The 27,571-nt window shown below is 46.6% G+C and overlaps 1 protein-coding gene across 1 annotated transcript in view; it reads right to left on the minus strand.

Annotated features, from left to right (window-relative positions):
• Nucleotides 1–27,571, minus strand: part of HDAC6 (histone deacetylase 6) — a 1,945,770-nt gene that overhangs the window by 449,302 nt on the left and 1,468,897 nt on the right. The window contains exon 23 of the mRNA XM_069647471.1: nucleotides 13,227–13,376. Coding sequence (XP_069503572.1) covers nucleotides 13,227–13,376 — 150 coding nt within the window. The remainder of the gene's footprint in view (nucleotides 1–13,226; nucleotides 13,377–27,571) is intronic.

The raw sequence follows: 27,571 nt of genomic DNA on the forward strand, positions 1-27,571 counted from the left end.
AAAGTTGTCTGCGCTGGTCTAACTGCCCCCAGCTGCAGCAGGTTGATGCGACAGTGACTCTCCTTCTGGGACCAATGACCACTCTCCTGAAGGTGCCTGTAATAGGCACCGTAGCCCCTCAAAAAGGTGTCTGTGAGCACCTGGGCATGCAGCCATGGGCTGGCTGGCTGTTGAACTACCAAGCCCAACGACTTAGCCGCTAGCTTAGTGTCCTTACATTTCTCCCAAGACCTATTTGCTTTAGGCCCAAACAGGTGCTCCCTGTCGAACGCCAAGTGAGAAGTTTTGCTTGAACATTCAGCGAGAAGCCAGAACTTAGAGTGCCTGATATTCTATCTCTTTAACGTCCTTAACTGTGTCCAGGAAACTGTCCCTTAGCTCCCCTTTGGGGAAAACGGTTGGTGGCCTCTGAAATAGTCTTCCAAACGATGTGTATTTGGTGAATGCACAAGTGGGATAATCACCTTTAACGACATACTCCCTAATGCAAACACTTCCTTGGCCAAAGTATTGATCTTCTTTGACTCCCTATCGGTAGGGAGGTTGGACGTCTAGGTTGAAGGCCTGGACTTCACCACTGTGGCATGTACCTTCAGGATTCAAAGATTGTCCCTCACTGGCTTAAACCTTTTTGTCAGATCGACATTGACCGCCAGCATCAAGCACAGCGGTACCAAAAGCGCATGACAGGGTCTGCTATGGCTGCATTGAACAGCAAAGCCCTTTCGATTGTGGTCCCCTGTCCAATATATTGGTTAGAGCCGTTGCAGCAGATTCAATGAAGCACTGAGACCGAGAGGGACAACCACCTTTTTGACAGCTTTGCAGTACTCGGAGTTCCAGTGAGAGTACGTGGATGCCAGCTGTAATTCGACATCAGGGGACATTCCCAGCACGCTCGCATTGTGCAGACCCTCGGCCAACTCAATTAAATATGCCAGGTCAACCATGAAATCAGACTGAGGGTCCATGTCAGTCCAAACTAAGAGCTCCATCTTGAAGGGGATTGGATCCCCTTCCTCATCGAAAGTCGACTGCATGGATTCAATCTGTACTCTGGCATGTAACCCACCAGCGCCTGATCCATTGAGAGGGGTATTTTGACCTGAACCGTCGAGGCCAAGGGTGTTGGACCTCTTTTGGTCATCTTTGTTCGCTGCTGAACCAGTCAATGGCGTCAAAGCCGTACCAGACACAGCTTTCTCCAAAATCTGCATCATCTTGCTACTTGAACTCCTCCCATTCCTCCCTCAAAGCCCCCTTGTAGGAGTCACCCACTTACTCTGATAAGTTGGAGTTGTGTGTGTGGGCTCCTTTTTCTTGTGAGGAAGAGGATGGGGAATGGTGGGGCTCACTAAGCGAGTGAGATCGCTTCTTAGAGTTCTTGTGACATCTACTCTCCCTACCCTTTCTGCCGGTACATTCAATAGGTGTCTGGACCAGAGGACTTCACAGCCGATTTAGCCAGTGATTTCAGAGGCGGTTGGGCAGAGGGAGGACTTCCTAGCACCATTTTCGCTGAGCATTTCCTCACCGCCTTCGGGTTCATGGACTGAAAGGAAAAGCATTGTTTTTTGCCATGCTCCACTCACAGACATCATAGACGGATGAGTGGGTCAATGAGAGACATTTTCGAGGTGCAGTCCCTGCAGTATGGAGGCCCGACGGCTTAAGCCCAGAGACACTGACGCAGTTTTTCGGAAAAATATGTGAGACATTTCAAACAATGTGCTGAGCATGCACAAAATAGAAACTGAGGTAAGGGGAATTTCTTAAGTGTGGTGACCAACATCATATCCGTAGTCTAGGAGGGGCACGGTCGAGACACAAGGGAGTCGAGAGATGACATTGAGCCATCCTGTTCAATGTTTCCAAGCAGCTGACACAGAGGGCATCACCTATTCAAGCAGCTGATGCTGAGGGGATAACCCATTGAGATGGGAAATCTGTGGGAGAATGTAGTTCATTGAAATTAAAATGATGTCTCCTGCTTAGGGAAGCAGTATTAAATTAAATGGTGATCCAGCGGCAGGAGGCTGCACACCTAGGCCACAAGAGTTGGCTGTGACCTTGGACTCAAAACTTTCAAGGGACAGGTTTCAAGGGGTACCAAAGAGATTATTGCACATGAATGGCATGTCTAAATGTTCTGCCTGAGGGTCTGGGGTGAAGCCAAAGGTTCTGTGGCAGGTCTGCTCCCTAACCACAGAATCTTGCTACACAGTGAGCTGTATCTAATCCACACGGCAGAGTTTATTTTGCAGTCTCTTTCCCATCTTGCACAAGCAAAGAGAACCATTCTCGCAATTCTCTCCCTCAGGCAAATTGCGTGCCATTGCTAATACAATATTCTAAAATATGTAGGAGTATTTAGCTTGCGTGTACATGGAAATGATCTCCCGTAGGAAGACCCGACGAAAAAAGAATTTTGCCCACAGCATCCAATTTATAAACGTTCCCTATTGGGTGGAAGAATAGGAAAAGCGGTGGCTTTAAGGCCAGCATTAGCTGCCTAAACCACCAAGCTTTCTGGGATAAATGCACCGAGAGGAAGTTCAGATCCATCTGGGCTGGTCTATACTTTTTAATCAGTTCTAGTCCACCCCAAGAGAATATGGGATTCTGCCAAAATGACACAGATCCTTCCACTCGTATTGAGTCACAGAATTAGATGGAGCCACTAGCCCAGTGATTCAAACACCTTGCACATGGTCTTTCTCTAGGCTACTTGCCATGCTTGGGGTGGTCATTGGTAGCTGCATGCATAATGTCCAGCTAGGGCAAGGTATCCAGCCCACAGGCATCTTGGAGATTCAAGGCTAGAGTGTGATGTCTCCCTGCCATAACTCATCTGGGAAGTATGCATATTGGTCTGAGGAGGGTTCCAGACCAAAGGCTTCCTGGTCCCCTTCTTTGTCATATATCCTCTCCATTCTGAACAAACTTGTGCCAGGAGGCCAGAATTAACTCTGGTGCTTGGCGGGCACCATTCAAGCTAGTGAGTCTGTATATGTCATGAGGTTGGCATCTGTTGACTGAGCAGACTGCTCAGCGCCAATGGGCTAAGCCAAATTGCTCTCAGAGCTGCATAGCTTGTCTTGGCCAGGAGCAGAGGCAGCCCACATGCGCCCACTGATTTTTTTTGGAGCAGCTGCTGTCCTGAAAAGGTGTGGTGGACACCCAGTCTACCATTGGCGGTGGCGATGGGGCCGTTTGTGCTGAGGCCTTTGCAATGAATGCCATCATTTGCTTTATAAAGTCTTCCAATTGCTCTCAAGGGGAGACACCAGGAGAAATGACTTACCGTAATGATGTTTCTGTGGATTCTTCTCTCGCAGATTCCTCATCTTGATAGATATCCACGTCCAGCTCTGCTGCTCGGAAACCTTTTCAATAGGCATAGTGGACCTCGACTCTGCCGATCGTCGAATCTTGCTCGGTGCTCGATCGTCAGCTCCGGATGTGACGTCATACATCGTATATATAGGATGTCAGTAGGCCCCATGTTTCAGATCCTCCCTTTTTTCCCCCATGCCCGAACTCTGCAAAGGAAAAAAAACAGGAGGGAAGGCTAACCAGCCTATAAAATATTAACAATGGGAAACATCCCAACGGGGAGACCACCAATCAACTACAAATGGAATAATAATACATTTTAAAAAAGCGCCTCAAGCCAATAGAAGCGGTCACCTTAGAGCCATTACAGTCATCTTTCGCTTAGGCAGAAGCGTTAAGCCATAAGAGCTTTCTGAGCAGGGATGGATGGGAGGGGCGAGGAGGAATCTGCGGGAGAAGAAGCCATAGAAAGATCATTACGCTAAGTAATTTCTCCTTCACTGTATTGCTTTACTCCTGCAGATTCCTCATCTTGAAAACTCCCCAAGCAGTTAGGCTAAAGGAGGAGGGCAGAAAGTTTTAAACAAGCAGATTTTGCAGAACCACTCTACCATACCATGCCTCTGCCCCTAGTGCAACATCCAAGAAATAATGCTTGATAAATGTGTGCAAGGACGCATGTGGCCGCATGACATGTGTCCCTAACAGGTAGCCCCATCTGCGGGGCTGCAGAAGCTGAGACCCCTCTGGTTGAATGTGCCCTGATGCCAGGAGGAAGTCAATCTTGCGACGCCTGCACCACGCCTCAAATCTTCTCCACCTTCATGCATACAAAGATCTTGTTGCAGCCAGCAACACCTCAAGTACCTCCCCAGCGAGGTCACAGTCATCATACCTCATCTTCTCAAGAGCCACGCATGTAGGTGTTCGCTGGGAATTACCTGGCAAAACTGTTCACACTTCCTTTTGGGCTCCGTGGTGAACAGATCCACCGCTGGAGTACCCCAGAGAGAGAAGACCTCTTCTAGGACTTCCTGGCATACTTCCCACTCGTGTGAGACTGTGCTCTGCCTGCTTAGAGAATCCACCAAACTGTTCTCTGTCCCTGCCAGATAAACTGCTGAGACAGAGATCCGGTTGTCCAGTAACCAGAACCACAGCTGCATCGCCTCGGTGGAGAGGGGAAGAGAGCACCTGCCACCTTGTTTGTCCAGGTAGTGCATGGCCACTGTGTAGTCCGTTAAAATCAAGACATGCTTTGCCTTGAGATGGGCCGAAGGCGCTCAGGGCTAGCCTGATGGCATGCAACTCCAGCCTGTTGATGTGCCACCTGGCTTCCGTCGCTGACCAAAGGCTGCTCACTTGCAAGTCCTGGCACTGAGCGCCCCAACCAACCCTTCAGAGATGCATCTGTGACCACGCTGGTCTGAGGCCATGGAGGCCAGAAGGGCTCCTTCACCATAAGATTGCTGCAGTTGTCCCACCAGTCGAGATCGCGGACCACTTGGTTGGACACTTAAGAGGATCAGTGAGGGCTCCCAGGTACTGAGACCACTGGTCCCTTAAGAGCCACTGAAGGGATCCCATGCGTAGTTTTGCTTCTGGTACTAGAAAAATACAGGAGGCCATGAGACCTAAGAGGCGGAGGAAGGAAGCCACTGGTAAAGTGGCATGGTTCTGGAATAAATGTACCATCTGTGCTATGCTGTCAGCTCTCTCTTCGGGAGAAGTCTAGGACTGATCCGATTAACTGTAGCCTTTGGACTGGTGTCACACGGGACTTCAAGTTCCGGTAGAAGCCCAGCCTTTGCAGTTTTAGGGAGGTGTGCTCTAGATGAGACGAAACCTGCCCCGCTCACTTTCCTCGGATCAGCCAGTCATTCAGGTACGGAAACACATGGACGCCGGATGATCTGACGTGAGCTGTGACTAGAGCCATGAGCTTGGTAAAGATCCTTGGAGCCGAGTTCAAAGGGGAGCACCTTGAACTGATAGTGTTTGTCCACTATGAGGAATCTCAGGAGCTTCCTGTGTTTCTGATGTATTGGCACATGAAACTAAGTGTCCTGAAGATCTATGGACACCAGTCAGTCATGTAACTCGAAAGCGTGGAGAATCTCTCTCAAGGTCACCATCTTGAATTTGTCCTTCCTCAGGAATTTGTTCAAAGCCCTGAGGTCCAAGATGGGATGGAGACCTCCCCTCTTTTTGGGTACCAGGAAGTACCAGGAAATACCGGGAATACCAGCCCGACCCCGTCTGCCCTGGCGGCGCCTCTTCCACGGCGCACTTCAACAGCAGGTCTTGCATTTCTTCCTGGAGCTCCTGCTCCAGTTGGCAAGGAGATGGTGGGGGCCTGTCCGGGGGCCTTTTTAAGAAAGGCAGACAGTAACCCCACTGCACTAGCTGCTGCAATGGAGGTAATCTCCTGCCAATGGGTCCAATGCTTGGTCAACCATCATCCAACCGGGGAGTTGTGGGAGGAGAAATCAAAGCACCTTTGAGGGCAGAGCAGCCCCAGCAGCTGCTGTCTATTGGCCTTTAGAGGCCAACAGACAGCAGAGCAGCCCCAGTAGCTGCTGTCTGTTGGCCTCTAGAGGCCTCCCTGCCCCTGAGGAGCAAGGGAAACACCTCTACCCATTGTCTGGCTTGCAGGAGCAGAGCCTTCCTGCCATATGGGACGTTGAGCCTATAGCCTCTCCTCCTTGAAGAGAAAATGAAGGCAGGTTTGGCCAGCTGCTGCACAGCTAGGCTAAGTGACTTTGCGGCAAGTTTAGACTCTTTAAACTTCTCAAAAGACTCAATCAAAAGAGTCATCAGCCTTTGGGCCAAAGATATTCCCCCCATCTAAAGCAATGTCAAGAAGCTTATTCTGGACATTGGGAGAGAACCCAGAGGAGTGCAGTTAGGCCTGCCTCCTCAGAAACATAGCCGAGCCCATTGACCATCAAACACAGTCTGCCCAGGAAGTCCATTTCGTCGTCCACCAACTGCAGGAATCCCTTCTGCATCTCCCCCTCAGGAATGTACTGGGCCGCCTGCTCAACTGCTTTTGACAAACCAAAGGAGTACTTAGCGAAGCCACAGGAGATGTTGGTGGCTTTCAAGGTGATGCTCCCAGAAGAAAATATTTTCTTCGTTAGGGCATCCACTTTATTGCCATCCCTATCGGTCAGCAAATTAGATGTAGAAGTGGTGGGACTGGTGAACACTGTGGTCTACCTGTACCACAAATCCTTCTGGTGTAGGGTGAGAGGAGAGAAATGAGAGATCTCCCCTTGCCGGCCTATATTTCTTTGTAAGGTCTGAGTTGACCAGATGTATGGTGCAAGGACGCTGCCATAAGGGGACAATGGGATCGGCGATAGCTGCGTTGAAAGGCAAAGCCCTTTCTGTGGCAGAACCCTCATCGAGGATATCCATAAATTCATAACTTTGGACTGGCTGAGCTGGAGTGTTTAATCCCAGGGTATCCACTTCCCTATCAACTAGAGCCATGAATTGATATGGGCATAGGGATGGCCTGTTGCATCCGGAGATGTGTCCAGCGCGCTGGATCGTGCAGTCCTCAGCCAAGGCTACTGGGTCCGTTTGGTCGTCAAAATAGTCGGTACCACCAGCTCCCGAGTAAATGGGGTCCTACATCACCTTGATCATCGTGATCAACAATGAAGATGTCTGCCATAGAGCCGAAAAAGTCAGACCTAGATTTCGGCACTAAAGACCGCTTGACGCAGGTCGATGGTTTGGCAGTCAGTGCCAACAAGGTTTTGGGTGCTGATGGCATGTCGAGGATAATCAACGTTTGTGGAGCACAACAAGGGCCATACAGTTTTGCTCGACGCTGAGCCCGAAAGCTCTGCAGACAGCGTCAAAATTGGTTTCGCTCCTGGGCTGGAGTCAATGGGCGCTGCTGCAGCTACTGGGGCCTGGTGTATCGCAGGCTCGGCCGCACCCAAAGTCGCCTTCTTGAACATTTCATTGGGACTTGAAGTCCTCCCATTCGGATATTGATGCTGGCCCTGCCGACTTACCGAGTTCAGAAGAAGAATTTGATTTTTACCAATGTCATCTCGTCTTCTTGTGAGAGGAAGATGACGACGAGCGACTCTGGGAATTGAATCATTTCTTGGCCTTCCGCTGATGTCCATCTTCCTTCTCTGGGGTAGGCTCTTTCATTTTGGCCTCCGCTGACTGAACGTTCGACTTTGCTAGTGATTTAGAGGACAGATGGCCTACTGCGAGCGTTCGCCGCCCAATCCCGCAAAGACTTCTCGATCATCTTAGCACAAAACTAGCAACTTTAAAAAAAAAATGTTTTATTAAAAGTTGTTTATAGTTTACATATAGATTATAAACTTTTACAACATAGATTTTGTTTACTTCACAATAAAATGTCACTATTATTGAATACATATTCACGATATGAACACATTTCCTAAAATACTATCAGTATTTACACATCTTCTAATCATCATTATTTATAAATAGCTTTTAACAAGAGACCATTAACAGAACTAAGCAGATTTTATATATAACAAAGTAATTCTCTTCTAATCATCTGATTCAAACCTGTAGTGCAACGTCCATTAGTCTTCCGTGGTTACATCCGTAAGTGAACTCATATTTTTCTTTATCAAAGCATCCTCAATTTTAAATAGTAAACAAGACAGAGCAAAAATCAAGCGCATATTATTCTCACACATACTACGTTCCCAGAAGTCAATTCTTGCTATATCCGTTTCCTCCGGAAAATATTCTTCCAAGAGTTTACGTCTGTCATCCTCAAAAAGAGGACAGTAAACCAGCAGATGTTTTACAAATTCTACCCGTTTTTTTACATACACAAAAATCGACAACTTAGGTCACCTTGTAGGCAAAGGACCTGGTCCCACCTTTGCATACGCTCCAGAGTAGGAAACTGATTTAACTTAAATTTCATATAGATGTTTCTGACTTTGTTACAAGGACATTTAATGATGCATAAAGAGCGAGACCCCTTGTTTCATGGTCTCAATGCGTATTCCATATATGTAGACTAGTCTTTATTTGTGTCCAAGGTCGTGGACCAATCCCAATCATATAACTTTCGTTTGTTTCGAAATAGACCAATTTTAAGATCATCAGTGGAGACACCAATCGTTTCTAGAATTTTGTCCATTTTTCTTCTGAATGGTTCCAGAGAATGTAATGAACCACCCATCAATAACGCATTTAGATCTTGAAAAAGTGAGTCTCTTGGAGGCATCAGTATTTTAGCATATCTACATAATTGTTGCCAATTCCATCAGGCTGCTAAAGATGATAATCCCAATTTGTGACAGACAATTGAATTAGGCATCGAGGCAGATAAGACCAGGGTTCGTTTCCACAAATTCCCCTGAATCCTAGTCAGAATTGGGTCTACATTCAACAAACATATCCAAACTGAAAAGAATGATAGGTTCCACCTTTAGTAAATACAATACAATGAGGGGTAATATCGAGAATTTACAATATTTCCTGTATATAACCATCATTGATGCCAGGGGACGTGCTTTGGATTCCAAATACCTCTCCCAGGATTTGTATGAATTTACATCCGCCAAAGGATACCCAAGGTATCTAATATTGTTTGATTGTTCTAATTTCGCTCCCGCAATATTCCAAAAATAAAAAATGTAATCCTTTTATTATTGTGAAAGATAATAATTTGGGCCTTTTTTGAGTTAGCCATCAGATTGTGTTTAGTGGAATATTCAAAGAAGAGGTTTAACTTGTTCTGTAATCCGTGTGGCGTCCTATCAAACAGAACATTATCATTAGCAAAACATAACCAATGTATCTTAAGACTCCCAAGTCTTGCTGGAAACAGACCCAAACCATTCCATAACATTTCCATATCACAGAGATACAGGTTAAATAAAATGGCTGCCAAATTGCAGCCTTGTTTTGCACCTGTTTCTGTGACAACGGGAGGAGTGAGGGTCCCTTCTTTATTTACTCTTACTTGAAAGGTTGTGTTATTGTGGAGTATAGCAATTAGTTGTATCAACCTTTTTGGAAACTCAAGATGGAGAAGTTTAACCCATAACACTTCTCTAGTCAAAGGCACTTGTTAAATCAAGAGCTGCAATGTATCGGTCCCGTATTAGTGATTTTAGATTTGGCAAATATGTGAGATATTAAAATTGCATTAAGGGACGTTCCTATATTCTTCCTAAACCCAGTTTGGAATTTAGAATATATGTTGTTGAGATCAATGAAGGTTTGCATCTTCTTTAATAGCAAGATCCAAAAGACTTTAGCTGATGCGTCCATTAGGGCAATCGGCCTAAAGTTCGAGGGATCTTCCGGGTCACCTTTTTTATATATAGGAACTATAATCGCATTAAGCCACAATTTGGCAATAGAATTTGTTGCCAGAATATTTATAAATTTGGTTTATAAAATAGCCGCCCAGAAGATCGGATCATCCTTAAGTATACAGGAAGGCAAGCCATCTGGTCCGGCTGCTTTTGAAGGCTTCAAGATTTTGATAGCATCAACTATGTCCTCCATTGAGAAAATCATGTGATCAGCACATTGTTGCGTCAAAATCTCTGATTTTAGATTGTGGAATATAGTAGGCAGTTTGAATTTTGCCCCAATATGCCTTTTCCATGATTCAGCGGATATTGAAGAGCTTAAGTCATGTTCCTTAGCTCTGTTGTTACCATTAATAATGGACCATACATAAACAGCGAGTGTCATTCTTAATCAATACTTTCATTATCCGCTGATTGTCGTTAAGATTAATCTTATACTTTATACCTTTAATCAAATTCCTATACTTTTGACACACCTTCTGTTTACAAAGTGTATAAGGGAACGGATTCAAGTTTAGTCTCAACAACTTTCTCAAACTGCGTTTTTTCTCACATTTCAGAGTGGCTATTTCATTATTATATATTTCTTGACGTCCATTGGAGGCGTTCCCAGCACATTTCAGTAGGGAGAAGATATGATTTCAATTATCTAGGCATTCCATGCCTCTCTAAAAGAGCATTATAACTCAAATCTCCTCCCTCCAAAACCCTCCATACATCTCTGTGGACCTAAATAAGTCAATTGTCTACAAATACGGGGATGCCATCCCGTTCAAGTTTTACCAATTCTAGTACCGAGTTTTTTTCCAACGGTACCGATTGCTGTCTAAGAGTCAGCAGGATAGGAGCATGATCACTAAACGGGGTGTCAAGTATGACTACCCTATTTACCATCCCCATTAGCCCCAGCAAGGCAAAAAAATAGTCTAAATAAGATGCCACGCCCCCCTCTATTCCATGTGCCCTCATGGAGGCCTGGTTCAAAATCCACCCGCACAATATTCCAGTCTCTCAAGTATTGGTTCCATTGCTTCCCCATGTTAGATAAAATACTTTTTCGTTTGGTTGTTTTGATGTCTGCATCATACAAACCTGAATTGAGACATGTAGAGTTAAACCCCCCCAATCAATATCATGTAATTTGGGTTCTTCTTTGTTGCATCCTGGAGAATTACATCCAACACATCTAAACTTTTATCTAGTGTGGTAGCTGCTGGATTGAAATGGACACATATCAATAGGTATACATACAAGGGACATCCAATTAGACTAAATTCAACAACCAAAATACCGTCTGCAGCATATATGATTTTTGATTTATGATCAATTGAATTACTGATCAATATTGCCACACCACCCGATGGGCGCCCAGCTACTCCTTGTTGTGCAGGTGCATTGAAGGTTGCATATCCATCCACCACAAACGCGTTCACAATCATGGATTCCTGTATGAATAAAACCATGGGGAACCAGAAACTCTCAAGAACGTTTAAACCAGTCACCCAGGTTTTTCATCCCACATCAATTCCATGAAATGAACGTGAATTCAGACTGACTAGGATTGCTTTTGATTTGTCGCCATATCTATTATGGAAGTCATCAGCAGCGCCAACCAAGTTATATCCGATGTTGCTCCTACCAGTGCGGAAATCTGGGTAATAAATTCAGCAGCCTGTTACGAGCTAGAAGAATTATTCTTAACACCAGGCAGATTTTTTTCAGTGGCAAGTGGTTCGTCCAGAAAGGCATCAGCTTCTTCTATGGATCGAAATAGACATAAATCTAAGCCCCGTAATTCGAAATATTTCCTGTGTTCCCACAGCAACCGCACTATGATTATAGATTGAGGAGCACAAATCATACGCAAGTTTTTGTGGTTTGCTAGTCTAATCCATTCTATATCATCAGAATGTAACATCCTCAGTTGGGGACTACCCTTGAGGACATTAAACAAGAACGATCTATTCAGTCTTTGCTGGCCGTTAATTTTAGGGTCACTTTGCCATCCCAGAATATACAGCGAGTCCCTTGTAAAATACACTTTATACATCTCTATCTCTGAGTTTTTCCGTGAGTTTTGCACTTGAATACAGGGCTCCCTATCTTCACAGGTGGAATTTATGGGACTATTTTTCTGTGTTTTATCAATCTCATTCCCTGTTAACACAATCTCTTTTTTTCTTTCTGATGTATTGTTTGTTTCTGCCTCCGCTCTTACGTGTTCACCACACCTTCCCTTGGACGAATCAGTAACGCCATTGCCATACTGAGCAGCTTGATTATTCACAATAAATCCTATACTTTCATCTCTGGCATCAGGGTTCAGAGGACTCAGTGGTTTTCCTACAATGTGGGTGTTTATTTTATCATCATTCATACTCACATATCTACTTGTTTTGTTTATGACAGTACGGTAGTAGGTTGACAGTCGACCTTGTTTCTGAAGATTTAATAAATCAGGAGCCATGCCACTTTGGCCTGCCACCTGATTTTCATTAACCTTGCCTCTAGGTGATTTTAACTTTTGTTCCAGAGGCCAGGCCAAATTAAGTAATGCTTTAGCTTCATCATTAAGATGAGTTAAATCGATCACTAGCTCATTGGCCGAGTCGTTTTGTTGACCACTGAATATTTGTCTCTTGATCGCCATTTAAAGTATTTTTGTTTCCCTTGTTTTTTGTTTTTAGGCATATCTTGTGTGTTTGAATTGCTGTTTTTGTTTTTTGTTTTTGCGGACTCTTGGTGTCGTGACTCGTGCCGAGGTACCTAATGATATCATGTGGGTTGGTCACCAAATTCTTTTCTAACCGCACTATTTGCAGTGCTTTAAACCCGAGATCCAGGGACCCTGGACTTGGTGGCTGTTGTGAGTGAAATTATTCAACAAAACGTTAAGTGAAAAATTGGATGATCAAAAGAGAGCAGCGTGCTGAAAATGGAACTGAGGTAGGGGGCGTAGCGACAGAGTATATGTACACCCAACGTCACATCCGGAGCCGACGATCGAGCACGGAGTCAAGGCGGATCGATGACCGACAGCAGAGTCGAGGTCCACTACACCCCATGTCGAAGTTTTTCCGAGCAGCTGAAGCTGGAAGGGGATATCTATCTGATGAGGAATCTGCAGGAGAAATGTAATCCACTGAAATGTGTTTATATTTTTATAGTATGTGTGGTGTGTGTTGTGCATGGGACTAATTGTACGTTGCTACCAGTCCATACCATCCTGAAAATTAAGCCTGAGTGCTCTGCTACGTTACCTATTAAGAGTGTTTTGGTGTAACTTGGTGGAAACCCAGTACTACCACTCGGATAGGTGTCTTCACACATCTCACAGAGGGCTGTGGACCCCTCCCCCGACCACTCATTCTCCCAAAAGCACTTACAAGGTTCCCCAGGCATGATATCCATGCCTGTTCAGTGGGGTGGTGGAAAACCGAGAATAGCTTCTTCAATTTTCCCTGCTCTAATGACAGCTGACGTGGAAAATAAGAATTTAAATAGAAACATTGATATGAGATTATAAAAAGAGATATACTATACCTCGAGTAGCATCACAACTTTCCCTCCTGCAAGTCCCATAAGCAGATGGGTCATGTGTGCATAACCTTCTGGGCTTACGAGGCATCCCCCTAGAGGATCACCACGTGCTGCATCAAAGCCTGCTGAAACCACAACCAGATCTGGATTGAACTAGAAAATAGAAAATTATTATTGTTTTAATGAATGCTCTTTTGTATCAATGGGGTACTATAGACAATGTCTTAAAAATAAAATTAAACATTACTTACCTTTGGTAATGTTCGTTCTTATGGATTAGAACATCATTCTTTCCAGTACCAGCTGTCTTCAGAAATGTATCACCAGGGGGCACAGATGGGTTATGTGTTAGCTCCACCAGGTGCCCGTGCACGCCCCTACGCCGGCAATGGCTTTGGGGCCAGCATATATGGTGCACCGCACTGCATTGCCTCAATGATGCCCTTTTATCCAGCACTCGGCAGCTGAGTGGCTGCAAAGAGGTGTACAAGCTATTCACTTAGAGGGGCAGGTTGGGAGGGCGAAGAGGAATTTGTAGGAGGTCTCTCTCTCCATGAAAAAAGAATTTACAGAGAAGTAATCTTTCTTCTAATGGATACTGTCCTCCCAAAGATTCCTAATTTTTGATAAACTCCCATAGCAGTTAAAACGGATTTTCATAATCTGCGGGTGGATTTTGAGAGGTCAACCTATTGTGGTCAACAGGAAAGACACTGAAGTCTACACAAACCCAGTCAAAGTAGGGTAGCAGAGCGTAAGGCCACGACTTGGGAGGGTTGTGTGAGTGGTCTAGGGCTACAAAAAAAAACACACAGAGCACTCCATTGAGTCTAGTTAGACAAAAACAAATTACTTACCTCTCTGTAATGTTCTTTCTGATGGATGCTCTTCCTACTGATTCCTCATCTATGATATCCTATCCAGAGCACAACTGTTTTTTAGAAATGCATCCGTCACCAGGGTGTACGGCGTGGCTCCAGTCAACTCCGCCTGACACTCTATGCACTATGCGCCGGACCAGACTCCCGGGCAAGTTTATATTGATGCACCACACCCTGTGACCTCAGAGCCACCCTTTCTCCCTACCACTCCAACACTGAGGGAATATTGAATCGATGATATACTGGCTATCTGCCAAGAGGGGCTGGCAGGGAGGGCCATGAGGAATCTGTGGGAGGCATATCCATCAGAAAGAACATTACTGAGAGGTAAATAATTTGTCCTTCAAATGGATTCCTTTCTCCCACGTATTCCTCATCTATGATAGGCTCCAATAGTAGTACAATGATGCTTAGCAAATGTGTGCAGAGACACCCACGTTGCTGCCTGGCAGATGTCCAGGTCAGGGTCTCCCCGTTTGCATTGCTAGAATGAGCTCTAAGACCTTATGATATAATATGATATGGCATTTATAAAGCGCCTATAAACAAGTGTAAGAAGGGCGCGAAGAGGCAAGGGGGGGACAAAGGGAGGACAGACAATGATCCTACTAGGCCAGGTGTCATTCAGATCGCGCAAGTGCATGGGAAGGGGGGGAAAGGAAATGTGCATGGGAAGGGGGGGAAAAAGGAAAAGTGCGCAGGGGGAAGGGAGAGGGGAAAGTGCAGTACATGGGAAGTGGAATAATTAGACACATAAAACAGCCAGCTAGTGGCCATTGCAAGGAAGTGCAGACGTAAGTGCTGGTAGGGGGACTGAAGGGATACAGAAAAACAGTCCCCAAGTGCAGGGGTTGCCAGGGAGGCAGTGCAGGTGGGTAATTGACAGGGCCTGGGCTAGAGATCAGAAGGGTGGCCAGGAAACCAGTGCAATTTCAGTCAGGAATTCAGCAAGGGAGGGGAGGAGAGAAAGCAGAAGCAAAGAGGAAGGTTTTGAGGTGTTTCCGGAACCAGAGATGGTTCTCCTCGAGTTTCAGGGAGGCAGGAAGGCTGTTCCAGAGAGAGGCCCCCTGCCGAAGAGAGTGATCTGCCACCAACTCGTTGCTTGGAGAAGCGACTGACCCTAAGGGAGTTGGAAGCAGATGAGCAAAGAGCTTGAGAGGGAAGATATTTGGGAAGAGAGAGTTGAAGGTAGTGCAGCCCAGACCCCAGAAGACCTTGTGTACAATGCAGAGGTCAGAAACATCCTTAAACAGTCAGATCATAGCATTCTGAAATGCAGAGAATGATCCACCTGGACAAGGTCTGCATGGTCACAGCCCTAATAACACGAGCCAATAGAATTGTTCCTCTGCCATGGAAGGGTGAGGAGGAAGAAAAAACGCAGAAAGATGGATCTTCTGAGAAGAATGGAAATTTGAGACCATCTGCTCTCCTCGGGAGGCGCCAGGGAGGGCAGATGGACATGTCCAGCAACTCCAAATACCATGTTCTCTGGGCGCAATCTGGAGCGATCAGGATCAAAGTGGTTCCACTCGGGCACAACCTCCTGAGAACCAGCAGAATGACAAGGATCGTCAGGAACGCATAAAGGATGTCTATAGTCCACTCGACTATCTGTGCGTGCCCCAGAGCTCCCAGACGAGACAATTCCCTAGAGAAGAACAACTCACGCTTCCTGTGGACCTGGAAGTAGAGGTCCACCCGAGGAGTCTCGCAAAGGAAAAGATCTCCTCTAGAACTTCCTGACCGAGCTCCCACTCGTGGGAGGCTGAAGTCTGTCTGCTAAAGGCATCCGCAAGGACATTATCTAGTCCGCTCAGATGAGTCGCTGCAGAGACACTGTTATCCGGAGCCCAGAACCACAGTCACATTGCTTCTCTGCAAGGACCCCAAACCACTGCATTTGTTGAGGCCGTGCATGGCCACTGTGTGGTCTGTCACAATCAGCACAGTCTTGAGTTTTACAGAGGGGAGGAAAGCAACTAGGGCAAGCCTGATCGCCCTCAACTCCAGCAAGTTGATGTGTTCCAGAGACTCCACAGGAGACCACAATGCCCTCACTATTAGGTCTGACAGGTGAGTGTCCCAGTCAGTCAGAGAGGTTGGCGAAACAACGCGCCTCTCAGCAAGTTGTTTCATACGATCCACCACGCGAAATCCTGAGCCACCTTGTTCGTGACCTGAAAAAGGTCCAACATGTGGCCCTGCAACTGCGACCATTGGCAACGGAGAAGTCACTGAAGCAATCTCATGGGCAGCCTCGCTTTCAGCACCGCAAAGATGCAGGAGTCCATGAGGCTCATGATTGCGCGGGAAAGCCGAGGCATGGACTTGTTCCTTTGAGTGGAGGACATTGACCTTACGAAAGATGTTCACCACTCGATGTTTGGGCGGGAAAGCCCTGCACAGGCGAACACCCAAGACTCTCACGATGAATTGGAGGGAATGGGATGTGAAACCGGAGACTTTTTGAAGTTCAGGGAAATGCCCAAGATGTGCAAAAGAGTGCATTGGGCCGGAAGTGGTGCCCCAGACACTAGATCTGCGGAGCGAGCTCCGACGAGTCAGTCGTCCAGGTATGGAAAGATATGAATGCCTTCCTTCCCAAGGCCAGCCACTACCACTGCCAGCAGCTTGGTGAAAACCCTGGGAGTCGAGGAAAGACCGAACGGCAGGACTTTGAACTGGTAATGGTGTTGTTCCACTACGAACCTAAGGTACTTCCTGTGCTTCCGATGTTCAGCACATTGAAGTAGGAAACGGGGCTAGAGAAACCATCTTGAACTTGCTTAAGAACAAGTTCAGAAGCTGCAGATCCAGAATGGGGCGCAAGCCTCCGTCCTTCTTCGGCATCAGAAAATAGGTGGCGTACCACCTCTTCCAGCTTTTCGCCAGAAGCTGAGTGACCTCCTCCAGAAGGATGGGATCCGGAGACAAGGGAGTAGCTAGAGGACCGTGGTCTGGGTGGGGGTTGTAGAAATGGGAGGAAATAACCCTGTCAGGTGACCTGCAAGGCCCAAGCATCAGACGTGGTCTTTGACCATTCCGTACTAAACAAGGAAAGCCCACCCCCCCCCACCAGAGACACGTGGTAAAACATATCACTGAAGTTTAGCACCCTGTGGCATGGCAGGGTGTTATGTAAGATTTCCACAGAGCTGGTAAATCTTCCTTTCCTGGTTCAACTCCAGAACGTTTTGCTTTTCTAGTGGGATATTTTCATTAATACCTCAGTGAGTGGGAACCTTTTTTGGGAACTCACCTAATCTTTAACTCTTTTTATGGATGTCATTTTTAAGACTCTCCATAGTGTCTTTTTAAAGTTATCATGTCTAACAACTTATTGGCAATAAGTGCCTGTTGTTGCTGGGTTGCCATAGGGGTTCCCCATTTAACTTTCTTGTGCTAACCTTGAGTGAACTACAGTTCCCAAGGGTAGAAAGGATCTTTGGATCCATTTTACATTTTATTCTGTGAAACCAGCACACCCCACCTTAGGTGGAGTGCTGGGGAGATACAATGTATCCCCTTTCACATTTAAACTGTAACAATTCTGTTACAGTGACAAGCTTACCTTTAATGGCTGTTGGCAGTGATACCTTTTACTAATTTGGTGCACCTTTACCGCGGGCTGTAATCACAGCTGCAGTAAAGGCACCTAAGGGTGCTCATTTTTACCAAAATGGCCCCGGTCTTCTTTTTCTGCCATTTTAGTGTTTCTTGTTCCTTCCCCTGACATCCAGGGCAGAAGATTCCTTTTTTTGAGTTTTGCCTTTGGCGGGAGTCCCCTGGACCCCCCGCCCAGGCTCCAGTCAGTCTGTAAATACAGGAAGTGGGGGATGAGACCAAAACTTCCCCCTCATTTGTCTTAGCCCTTCCTTCAACTGGGCCAAATCCCAGTGGGGGGTTGGCTGTCCTGATTGGACAGCCAAACGCCCCTTTCTTGTAAAATGCGGGGAGAGAATGCAGAGGTTGTGTTGCAGTTCCTGATAAATACTGGAAACCTGGAAGCTGAAGTCATGTCGACCACTGGAGCAGAAAACCGAAGAGGATGATGAAGGAAAAGTGGCGGGAATGATTTCCAGGGACCGGAAAGCCTGCTGTGTAACCAGAGCCTGCTTTAGCCCTTCCTTCCGATCGACCTGGGGTCTCCGAAAACGATGACCCCAACCCAGAGCCTGGTGAGACCCACTAGACTCAAGAAGACCTGCATTTTGAGCCATTCCATGGGTTGCTGCGACCATGCGTTTTTGCAATACCCCAATACCCTGGGACCTCCTGCCACTGCGCGGTGCACGGTCTTCCGAATTCCGAATCTCGCTGAAACTTTGTGGGCATCCTGGTGTATCTCCAGAGACACGAATCGAGTCCAAAAAGTCCCCTCACAAGAGTGCTGGACCTTTTAAACGACAAGAATTAAACCATGATTTTCTGTCTTCTTCTGTGCTCCTTGAAAAGGCGCCAAACCCGCAGAACCGCATTCAGTCGCGAGAGAAATCTTGCCTAGAGCCTTCTTCATCGATCCCTGCTGCAAAGTCCCTTCTGAGGTCTTGTGTTCAGTCTACAGGACAAGGAATCCACTGACCGGGTATTTGGCTGCAGTCCCTGAAGTTCTCCTGCTGCAATCTCTTCTTCATTGCTGAGGTACTGTGTTGGCTTGGGTATATACTTACCTTAAGCCCGTTAGGATTTCTGTGTAGTCCTGTGGTGTTTTCTGTGATTGGGAGGTCCCTCGTCCAGTACACCCAGTCCCACTGCTAGAATCCTGCTGGGGTGTCTTCTGTGAAGCCCCTGGACCCTCTTCTAACCCTAGAAGTAAAGTACTCACTTGTTTGCCAGTTTTCCTAAGGAAACTCTGACTTTTGCTACTAAAGAACTTATTCTAACACTGCCCGTTGGTCACTAGTCCTAGTGACCCCCCCCCTTCTGCTACTGAGAACACTCATGCTTTAAGGGAAAGACTTTGAAGGGATTGGGACTTCTGCCTAGAAAAGAAATAAAGTGTTTTACTTACTTGTAAAGAGTTGGTTGGTTGGTAACTGTAATTCTAAGAGTGAACAGTTACAAAAGTTCTTACTGATCTTGAAGGTGTGATGCACTATTCCTAAAAGTATGGTTAACATCTTTTCTTCCTTAGCCACTGTTTTACCAGTCTAAAAGAAAGTAGATGTGAAGGTATTTTACTCTCCTGTGATTAGGTTGTGCCTCTTTACAAAAGTAATGTGTTGGTTTCACCAGATTATTCCTGTAGGATAACTGTATGAGTGTCCCCCAACTGGGTCTTGCTTCCCCTGACTTGCTGCTAGCCTGTCCTTAATAAGTCTACATTAGGTTGTTGCCTACCTAGAATAACTATTCAGTAAAGTGTGACATTGGGTCTTACTTTCCCCTTCATTGTGAAGTTAAAGTAAGTGGGCTTTACTTACCTTGTGTTAGCTGTGTGCCATCCAAAACAAGTTACCAGAGTTGTTGCATACCTCAATCTGGGGTTTCCTGATTTCCAAAGCACCTGTAATTGTATATTACATCCTTAGGTTTTACTCACCTGGTATAACTGTGTGTTATGTCAAAAGTAGTTATAGGTTTTTACTGTACCTAGAATAAGTGTTTCACTATTCATAAAAAATATATTGTCCAGGTGACTGTTTATGTGATTTGTTCTAAGAGTCACTGTACAACTGGAAGGGCCTACTGTCCTTGTATTACCAAAAGTAATCCAAAAGTAACCATTGGTCTTTTACCCCCAAAGAATAGGCTTGACCTATACTAAATGTGTATTACAAGGTTTTGACTTCCCTAGAACTACTGTTAGGTGTTCCAAATAAGTGTCATGATGCCTACCCCCGGGGAACCAGACCAGATCCAGCAACACCGGAAGCAGGCATGAAGTTATTTTGAGCAAGCCCAAAAACCCCTGCTAGGGGCTGTTTGGGCGCGTTCCTGACGTCTATGGCGCCAGGCTCATATGGACAGCCAGTTCTGGCACCATAGGTGCCAGGCTCATAGAGTAGAACTTACCTGATGCAGACCATGCTGCAAGCTTACCTGATGCAGACCATGCAGCAGAGCTCCAAGCCAAATGAGGCTTGGAAGGGACTATTTTACCTAGGGACTATTTTTTACTCGGGTGGGGCTGGGGAGGAATACTTACCTGGGACTACTTTGGAGGCTATTTAAACCACGCCCGAAGAGCAGCACACGCTTCGCGTTATTCTGCATTCAGCAGCGTAACGCTCACCATGTCTGCAAGCCTGCATCCAGTCTTCTGCCACGCCCGCCTCGAGTCTGCAGCTCCTAGAAAAAGGGAGGAACAGAAGAACAAGAGGTTAGAATAAGAGCAAAACCTTCGATCCTTACCTGAATTCCGGATCCACCGCGCCTTCAAGCTTGAAGAAAGAAGCATTTTACGCGCACGCCGCCTCGCCTGCTGCAGGGCTGCGCTGAACTCACCCGCCTTCGCAGCATCCTCACGATCCACCGCATCCTTCTGCACATTCCCGCCGCACTCTGGCACCTAAGGGGAACACAAGAACAGCAAAGGTGAGCCAAGGGAATAAACAGAGGCAATAGTAACCACCCCCATAGACTTACCTGATTCCTCTTCACAGGTCGGCGCAGTCTCCATTGCATCCTCGCCGTACCCCGGCCCCTAAGGGGGGAACAAAAGGACAACAAGGTGAGACAAAGGGACAAACAAGGGGAACTCTTCTCACCACAATAGACTTACCTAATTTTACCGCCGGAGGCATTATTCCCCGAACTTCATATTTTCTCTTCACACCTGAATAAGGGAACAAGCAACAGGTTACATTCTGGCCTTATTTTATTGAACTGTGTAGGATAAGCCAAATCCTTACCTGAACGTCGTCAGCTACCACGAGGAACTCTTTGCTGGGGTCAAGCTGCAAACTGCAAGGAATCGGAGAAGAGTGAAAGTCAGACATGTGAACTCTTACGAACTACATACTTTTCGGAGTCAATATTGTTCTGGAACTCACCAATTCGTTCGAGCCAGTGAAGCAACTGGTTATCAACGCGCCCCTGCGCCCAATGCAGGATGGAGAGCTCATCTTTGCAAACCATCAGGTGAGACTATAAGAGGGGACATCAAAGGTGATCTGTGGGGAGAACAGCGGGGGTGGGGGGGATTTACGCACAACTCCACGGGTGATTAATTTCCTTTCTCCATTCGCAGAAGAATATTCCTACGGGCCAAGCAAACAAAGCTAGGTGGGCCAGTCCAGTCCTTCATATCGGCCCTACGCCTCACATTGGTGGAGACCGCAGCTGTCCAGTTCAGGTCGACGCTTCTATGAGAGCCAGGTGAGCGTAACAGAACGCAAAGCCTACCCACAAATTCCCACCCGGGCGTTATGGATACCTCAGAGACTGACCAATTGGCCCAATTACTAGGGGAACTGAGGGCTGACGTGCATTCCGCCCGTCAAGAAACCAATGCTCTTAGGAGAGAACTGATTTTGTCAAAGGAGCGAACTGATGACCTTGCTGGGCAACTATTGCAAAGCCAGGCTGGACAAGCACCCCTACCTGGTTCAGGGGGAAATCCAGCTCCTGTGTTATCGAGTAACCCTGTGCAAATAAACCTGCCAGGAAATATTCCATTAGCTCTACTCGAACGCTTTGCCGGAGATCCCAAAAGGTTCGCCGTGTTTATGAACCAATGCTGCTTGCACTTTTTTTGCAGACCTGGAGCCTTCCCAAACGATCAAGCCAAGGTAGCCTTTGTATTGTCATATCTCAGCGGCAGTGCAGCTGATTGGTCAATTCCACTAGTTACTCAGGGTGACCCAATTCTTCGGGATTTTCAGGGCTTTCAAACGAGCATGGAACGACTATTTGCCCGGCACTCCCAAGGACAGGCCCTGGATAACGAACTTTTGTCCCTACAACAGGGTAACCGGGAACTTATATCCTACATCGCGACCTTTAATAGGTTGATAGTGGAAACTGGATGGCCTGAGGTAAAACGAATCACGTTATTTCATCGAGGGCTTCGAGGAGAACTCAAGGATGTCTTGGCTCAAGTCGTGAACCCACCTCAAGACTGCGCTGAATATATAGACTTAGTGGTCCAGTTAGATCACAGACTTCAGAACAGAAAGGCTGATCGAGTCAAGTTTGAGAATCGGGTTTTGGTCAAAACCCACGATAACCCCAAAGGAGCAGATGCTTCAGAACCCATGCAAATCGGAGGGGTTAAAGGACCCTTAACCCAGAAGGAAAGAGAAAGGAGACGGCAAATGCAATTGTGTCTATATTGTGGAACTCCTGGGCATTTTCTATGGGATTGCCCTGTAAAACCACCCAAGAAGGTGGTAGGAGCGGCTGATAAAAGCCATATGGAGTCAGGCTCGGGAAACGACCACGCCCGACAAGCGTAGAGGTCCGCTTGCCGAGCTTGAAGAAGGATACTCAGACCTCGCATTTCATCAAACCAATGGTCCTCGTAGATCCAGGGCAGCCATCGCGTATGCACGCAGTAAGGGCATACATTGATAGCGGAGCCGTAGGAAACTATGTGGACTATTAATTGGCTTCCAGGATGAATCTACCTCTCTGCCGAAAAACCACCTCAAATGTCATCACCACAGTCGATGGAACTGAAATTGCCTCTGGGCCTGTAACTCACTCCACCGCAGAGATGACACTATTGGGTCAGGATGGGCATCGAGAGACTATTGTGTTTGATCTAATCAAAGCCCCACAGTTCCAAATAATACTTGGGATACCTTGGTTGGAAAAACATAATCCTTGTATTGATTGGCGAGAGAAGAGAATAACCTTCCCGGATTGTGCACAAACCTGTTACCCAAAGAAAAATCAGAACGTAGGCCTGGCCACAGTAACCACAGCAGTCATGCAACTACCTCCAGAATACCAAGAATTCCAGGATGTCTTCCAAAAGGAACAGGAAAACACCTTACCTCCTCACAGATCGTACGATTGTCAAATCGATCTCATACCCGGTGCACAACCCCCTTGTAGCAGGATCTATGCCCTTATGGAACCTGAGAACCTTCACCTACGACAATATTTAGATCAGTACCTTGCCAATGGCTTTATTCGCCCATCCAAGTCCCCTGCATCTTCAGCTTTGTTCTTCATGCCGAAAAAAGGAAGGTGACCTCAGAACGTGCATAGACCACCGCGCATTGAACCAGATTACTGTGAAGAACCGATACCCATTGCCTCTGATCCCTGAACTACTAGACCAAGTGAAGGACGCTTGTATATACACTAAATTAGATCTCCGGGGGGCATACCATCTGGTACGTGTAAAAGAGGGCGACGAATGGAAGACTGCTTTCCGCACTAAGTATGGGTTATTCGAATACCAGGTGATGCCTTTCGGGTTGTGCAATGCACCAGCAGCCTTCCAATACTTCATGAACAATGTCCTTCGTGAACCCATTGACGTTTGTGTTTTCGTGTATATCGATGATATTCTAGTATACTCCTCTTCAGAATCTGACCATGTGAAGCACGTCCGAGCAGTCCTTGAGAAATTGCGCCAGCACAAACTATATGCAAAACTAGAAAAATGCGTTTTTCATGCCACAGAAGTTGAATTCCTTGGGTTTATCCTGACCCCAAAGGGAGTCCGAACGGACTCACGAAAGGTGGACGCAATCCTTAAGTGGCCATCACCAAGTTCAGTTAAAGGAGTACAAAGCATGCTCGGCTTTGCCAATTTCTACCGCAGATTAATCCCAGATTTTTCACATATCGTACATCCCATCACAGCACTCTTGCGAAAAAATAAACGCTTTATGTGGACTGAAGAAGCTGAAAATGCCTTCCAAGAGCTGAAAGCGAAATTCACGTCTGCACCTGTGTTAAAGCACCCGCGCCCTGAACTTCCATACATAGTGGAAACTGATGCATCCAGTCTAGCCATGGGAGATGTCCTGTCTCAAAAGGACCCTGAAACTGGGCAGCTTCACCCAGTAGCATTTTGGTCCACAAAGTTTTCAGCACCCGAGTTAAACTATGCGGTTACCGACAAGGAGTTATTAGCCATTAAATTCACCTTAAGGCTTGGCGGCACTATCTTCTCGGTGCCAGGCATACCATTACTGTGATCACTGATCACCGGAACTTACAGTATTTAAAAACAGCCAAGGCCCAATCGTCACGTCAACTCTGATGGGCATTGTTCTTTGCCAATTTCGATTTCGTGATAACCTATCGACCAGGTTGTAAAATGGGAGAGGCCGAAGTAAACCCAGAACCAGTACCTATAATTGCCGAACAAAGGATTCTTGGCATGACTACACTACAGACACTAGAGGACATTCAGGTAAAGATCCAGCAACTCTTTGATCCTACAGCCCTGCAGGACTGGGTAAAGAAAGGCCCGGACTACTCTGTCACCAATGATCTGCCTTATTACAAAGGGGGCTATTTCTGCCACACAAGGACTACAAGAGCTAGTCATTTCCCGTTATCATGATACCCTAATGGAGGGGCACCCAGGTATTGCAAAAACTGAAGCTAAAATGAAAAGACAATTCTGGTGGCCCACCTGGCGAAAGGATATTAAATCATTTGTGATGTCTTGTGGCATTTGCACCCAAAACCAAAGTCAAAAGAAAAAACCAGCTGGACTCTTACAACCTTTAGACATTCTGCCTACACCATGGCACACCTTATCGTTAGACTTTATTACCGATCTATCTCCTTGTAATGGGTTTAACACCATTCTAGTTCTTGTGGATCTTTTTTCCAAGATGGCCCACTTAATTCCTTTAAAAGGACTACCTTCAGCCTCAATCCTGGCCAAAGAATTCCTCAAAAACATTGTTCGCATACATGGATTTCCGTCCGTGTTGGTCTCTGACCGGGGCAATCAATTAATTTCACATTTTTGGAAGAAACGTTGTCAATTGGAGCAAATCGACGTGAGATCATCGAACAGTCACCACCTCCAGACTGATGGTCAAACGGAGAGGACCAACCAGACTCTTGAACAATACCTGCGTTGTATGTTAAATCAGATTGAGAGTAATTGGAAGGACATTCTTTGGATCGCCAAATATGCATACAATAATTCAGTACATTCTGGAACTGGACAAAGCCCCTTTTATACCCTATATGGGCACCACCCTCGAACCTCAGACCTTGACTCACCCCAACACTTAGAGATGCCCGCAGAGGACAATCTACACGCTACAATTACACAAGCCTTTAAGGAGGCAACTGCACATTTAAAACAGGCGAAGGAGAAATATAAGAAAGATGCTGATCGGCATAGAAGTGATATTCCACAGTACCAGATAGGGGATCAAATATGGTTGGCCACAAAACACATACCTCTCAAGGGAACGCAGACCTTTAACCATAGATATTTGGGACCTTACTCTATTAAGGCCATTATCAACCCGGTGGCCGTCAAGTTGGACTTACCTGCTAATATGCAAATTCACCCCGTCTTTCATGTGTCACTTTTGAAGCCAGTGCAACCAGGGACAAGACTAACCAAGCCACCAGACCCCATCCTTATAGACGGGGAACCTGAATTTGAAGTTAAGAACATCCTGGACTCCATGATGGTGAAGTCAAAACTTTTTTATTTAATCGACTGGAAAGGTTACGGACCACAGGAAAGGTCTTGGGAACCTAGTGACCACGTGCATGCAGCTCGATCTGGTGAAAAGATTCCACCAAAACTTCCCAGACAAACCAAAGCCACGGGGAAGAACGACTTTAGGAGGGGCCTTTGGGGGGGGGGAGGAGGGTAGTGCTGTCATGATGCCTACCCCCGGGGAACCAGACCAGATCCAGCAACACCGGAAGCAGGCATCAAGTTATTTTGAGCAAGCCCAAAAACCCCTGCTAGGGGCTGTTTGGGTGCATTCCTGGCGCCTATGGCGCCAGGCTCATATGGAGAGTCAGTCCTGGCGCCATAGGCGCCAGGCTCATAGAGTAGAACTTACCTGATGCAGACCATGCTGCAAGCTTACCTGATACAGACCATGCTGCAAGCTTACTTGATGCAGACCATGCTGCAGAGCTCCAAGCCAAATGAGGCTTGGAAGGGACTATTTTACCTAGGGACTATTTTTTTACTCGGGTGGGGCTGGGGAGGAATACTTACCTGCGACTACTTGGGAGGCTATTTAAACCACGCCCGAAGAGCAGCACACGCTGCGCGTTATTCTGCATCCAGCAGCGTAACGCTCACCGTGTCTGCAAGCCTGCATCCAGTCATCTGCCACGCCCGCCTCGAGTCTGCAGCTCCTAGAAAAAGGGAGGAACAGAAGCACAAGAGGTTAGATTAAGAGCAAAACCTTCGATCCTTACCTGAATTCCGGATCCACCGCACCTTCGAGCTGGAAGAAAGAAGCATTTTACGCGCACGCCGCCTCGCCTGCTGCAGCGCTGCGCTGAACTCACCGGCGTTCGCAGCATCCTCACGATCCACCGCATCCTTCTGCACGTTCCCGCCGCACTCTGGCACCTAAGGGGAACACAAGAACAGCAAAGGTGAGCCAAGGGAATAAACAGAGGCAATAGTAACCACCCCCATAGACTTACCTGATTACCGCCGGGGGTACTATTCCTCTTCACGGGTCGGCGCAGTCTCCATTGCATCCTCGCCGTACCCCGGCCCCTACGGGGGGAACAAAAGGACAACAAGGTGAGACAAAGGGACAAACAAGGGGAACTCTTCTCACCACAATAGACTTACCTAATTTTACCGCCTGAGGCATTATTCCCCGAACTTCATATTTTCTCTCCACACCTGAATAAGGGAGCAAGCAACAGGTTACATTCTGGCCTTATTTGATTGAACTGTGTAGGATAAGCCAAATCCTTACCTGAACGTCGTCAGCTACCACGAGGAACTCTTTTCTGGGGTCAAGCTGCAAACTGCAAGGAATCGGACAAGAGTGAAAGTCAGACATGTGAACTCTTACGAACTACATACTTTTCGGAGTCAATATTGCTCTGGAACTCACCAATTTGTTCGAGCCAGTGAAGCAACTGGTTATCAACGCGCCCCTGCGCTCAATGCAGGATGGAGAGCTCATCTTTTCAAACCATCAGGTGAGACTATAAGAGGGGACATCAAAGGTGATCTGTGGGGAGAACAGCGGGGGTGGGGGGATTTACGCACAACTCCACGGGTGGTTAATTCCCTTTCTCCATTCGCAGAAGAATATGCCTATGGGCCAAGCAAACAAAGCTAGGTGGACCAGTCCAGTCCGTCATCTCGGCCCTGCGCGTCACATTGGTGGAGACCGCAGCTGTCCAGTTCAGATCGACGCCTCTGTGGGAGCCAGGTGAGCGTAACAATAAGGTATATACTTGGGCCTGTGTGCTTTCAAGTATAGTGTTGTGTTTTATATTGTGATTTCATATAATGTGTTAGTACTAACTTAACCCCTAGATTTATCTGGGCCTACCTGTATTTAAATAAATCCTTTATTTTTACAATACATA

Source organism: Ambystoma mexicanum, chromosome 2q (assembly GCF_040938575.1).
Source record: "Ambystoma mexicanum isolate Mex_15411 chromosome 2q, UKY_AmexF1_1, whole genome shotgun sequence".
Lineage (NCBI taxonomy): Eukaryota > Metazoa > Chordata > Amphibia > Caudata > Ambystomatidae > Ambystoma > Ambystoma mexicanum.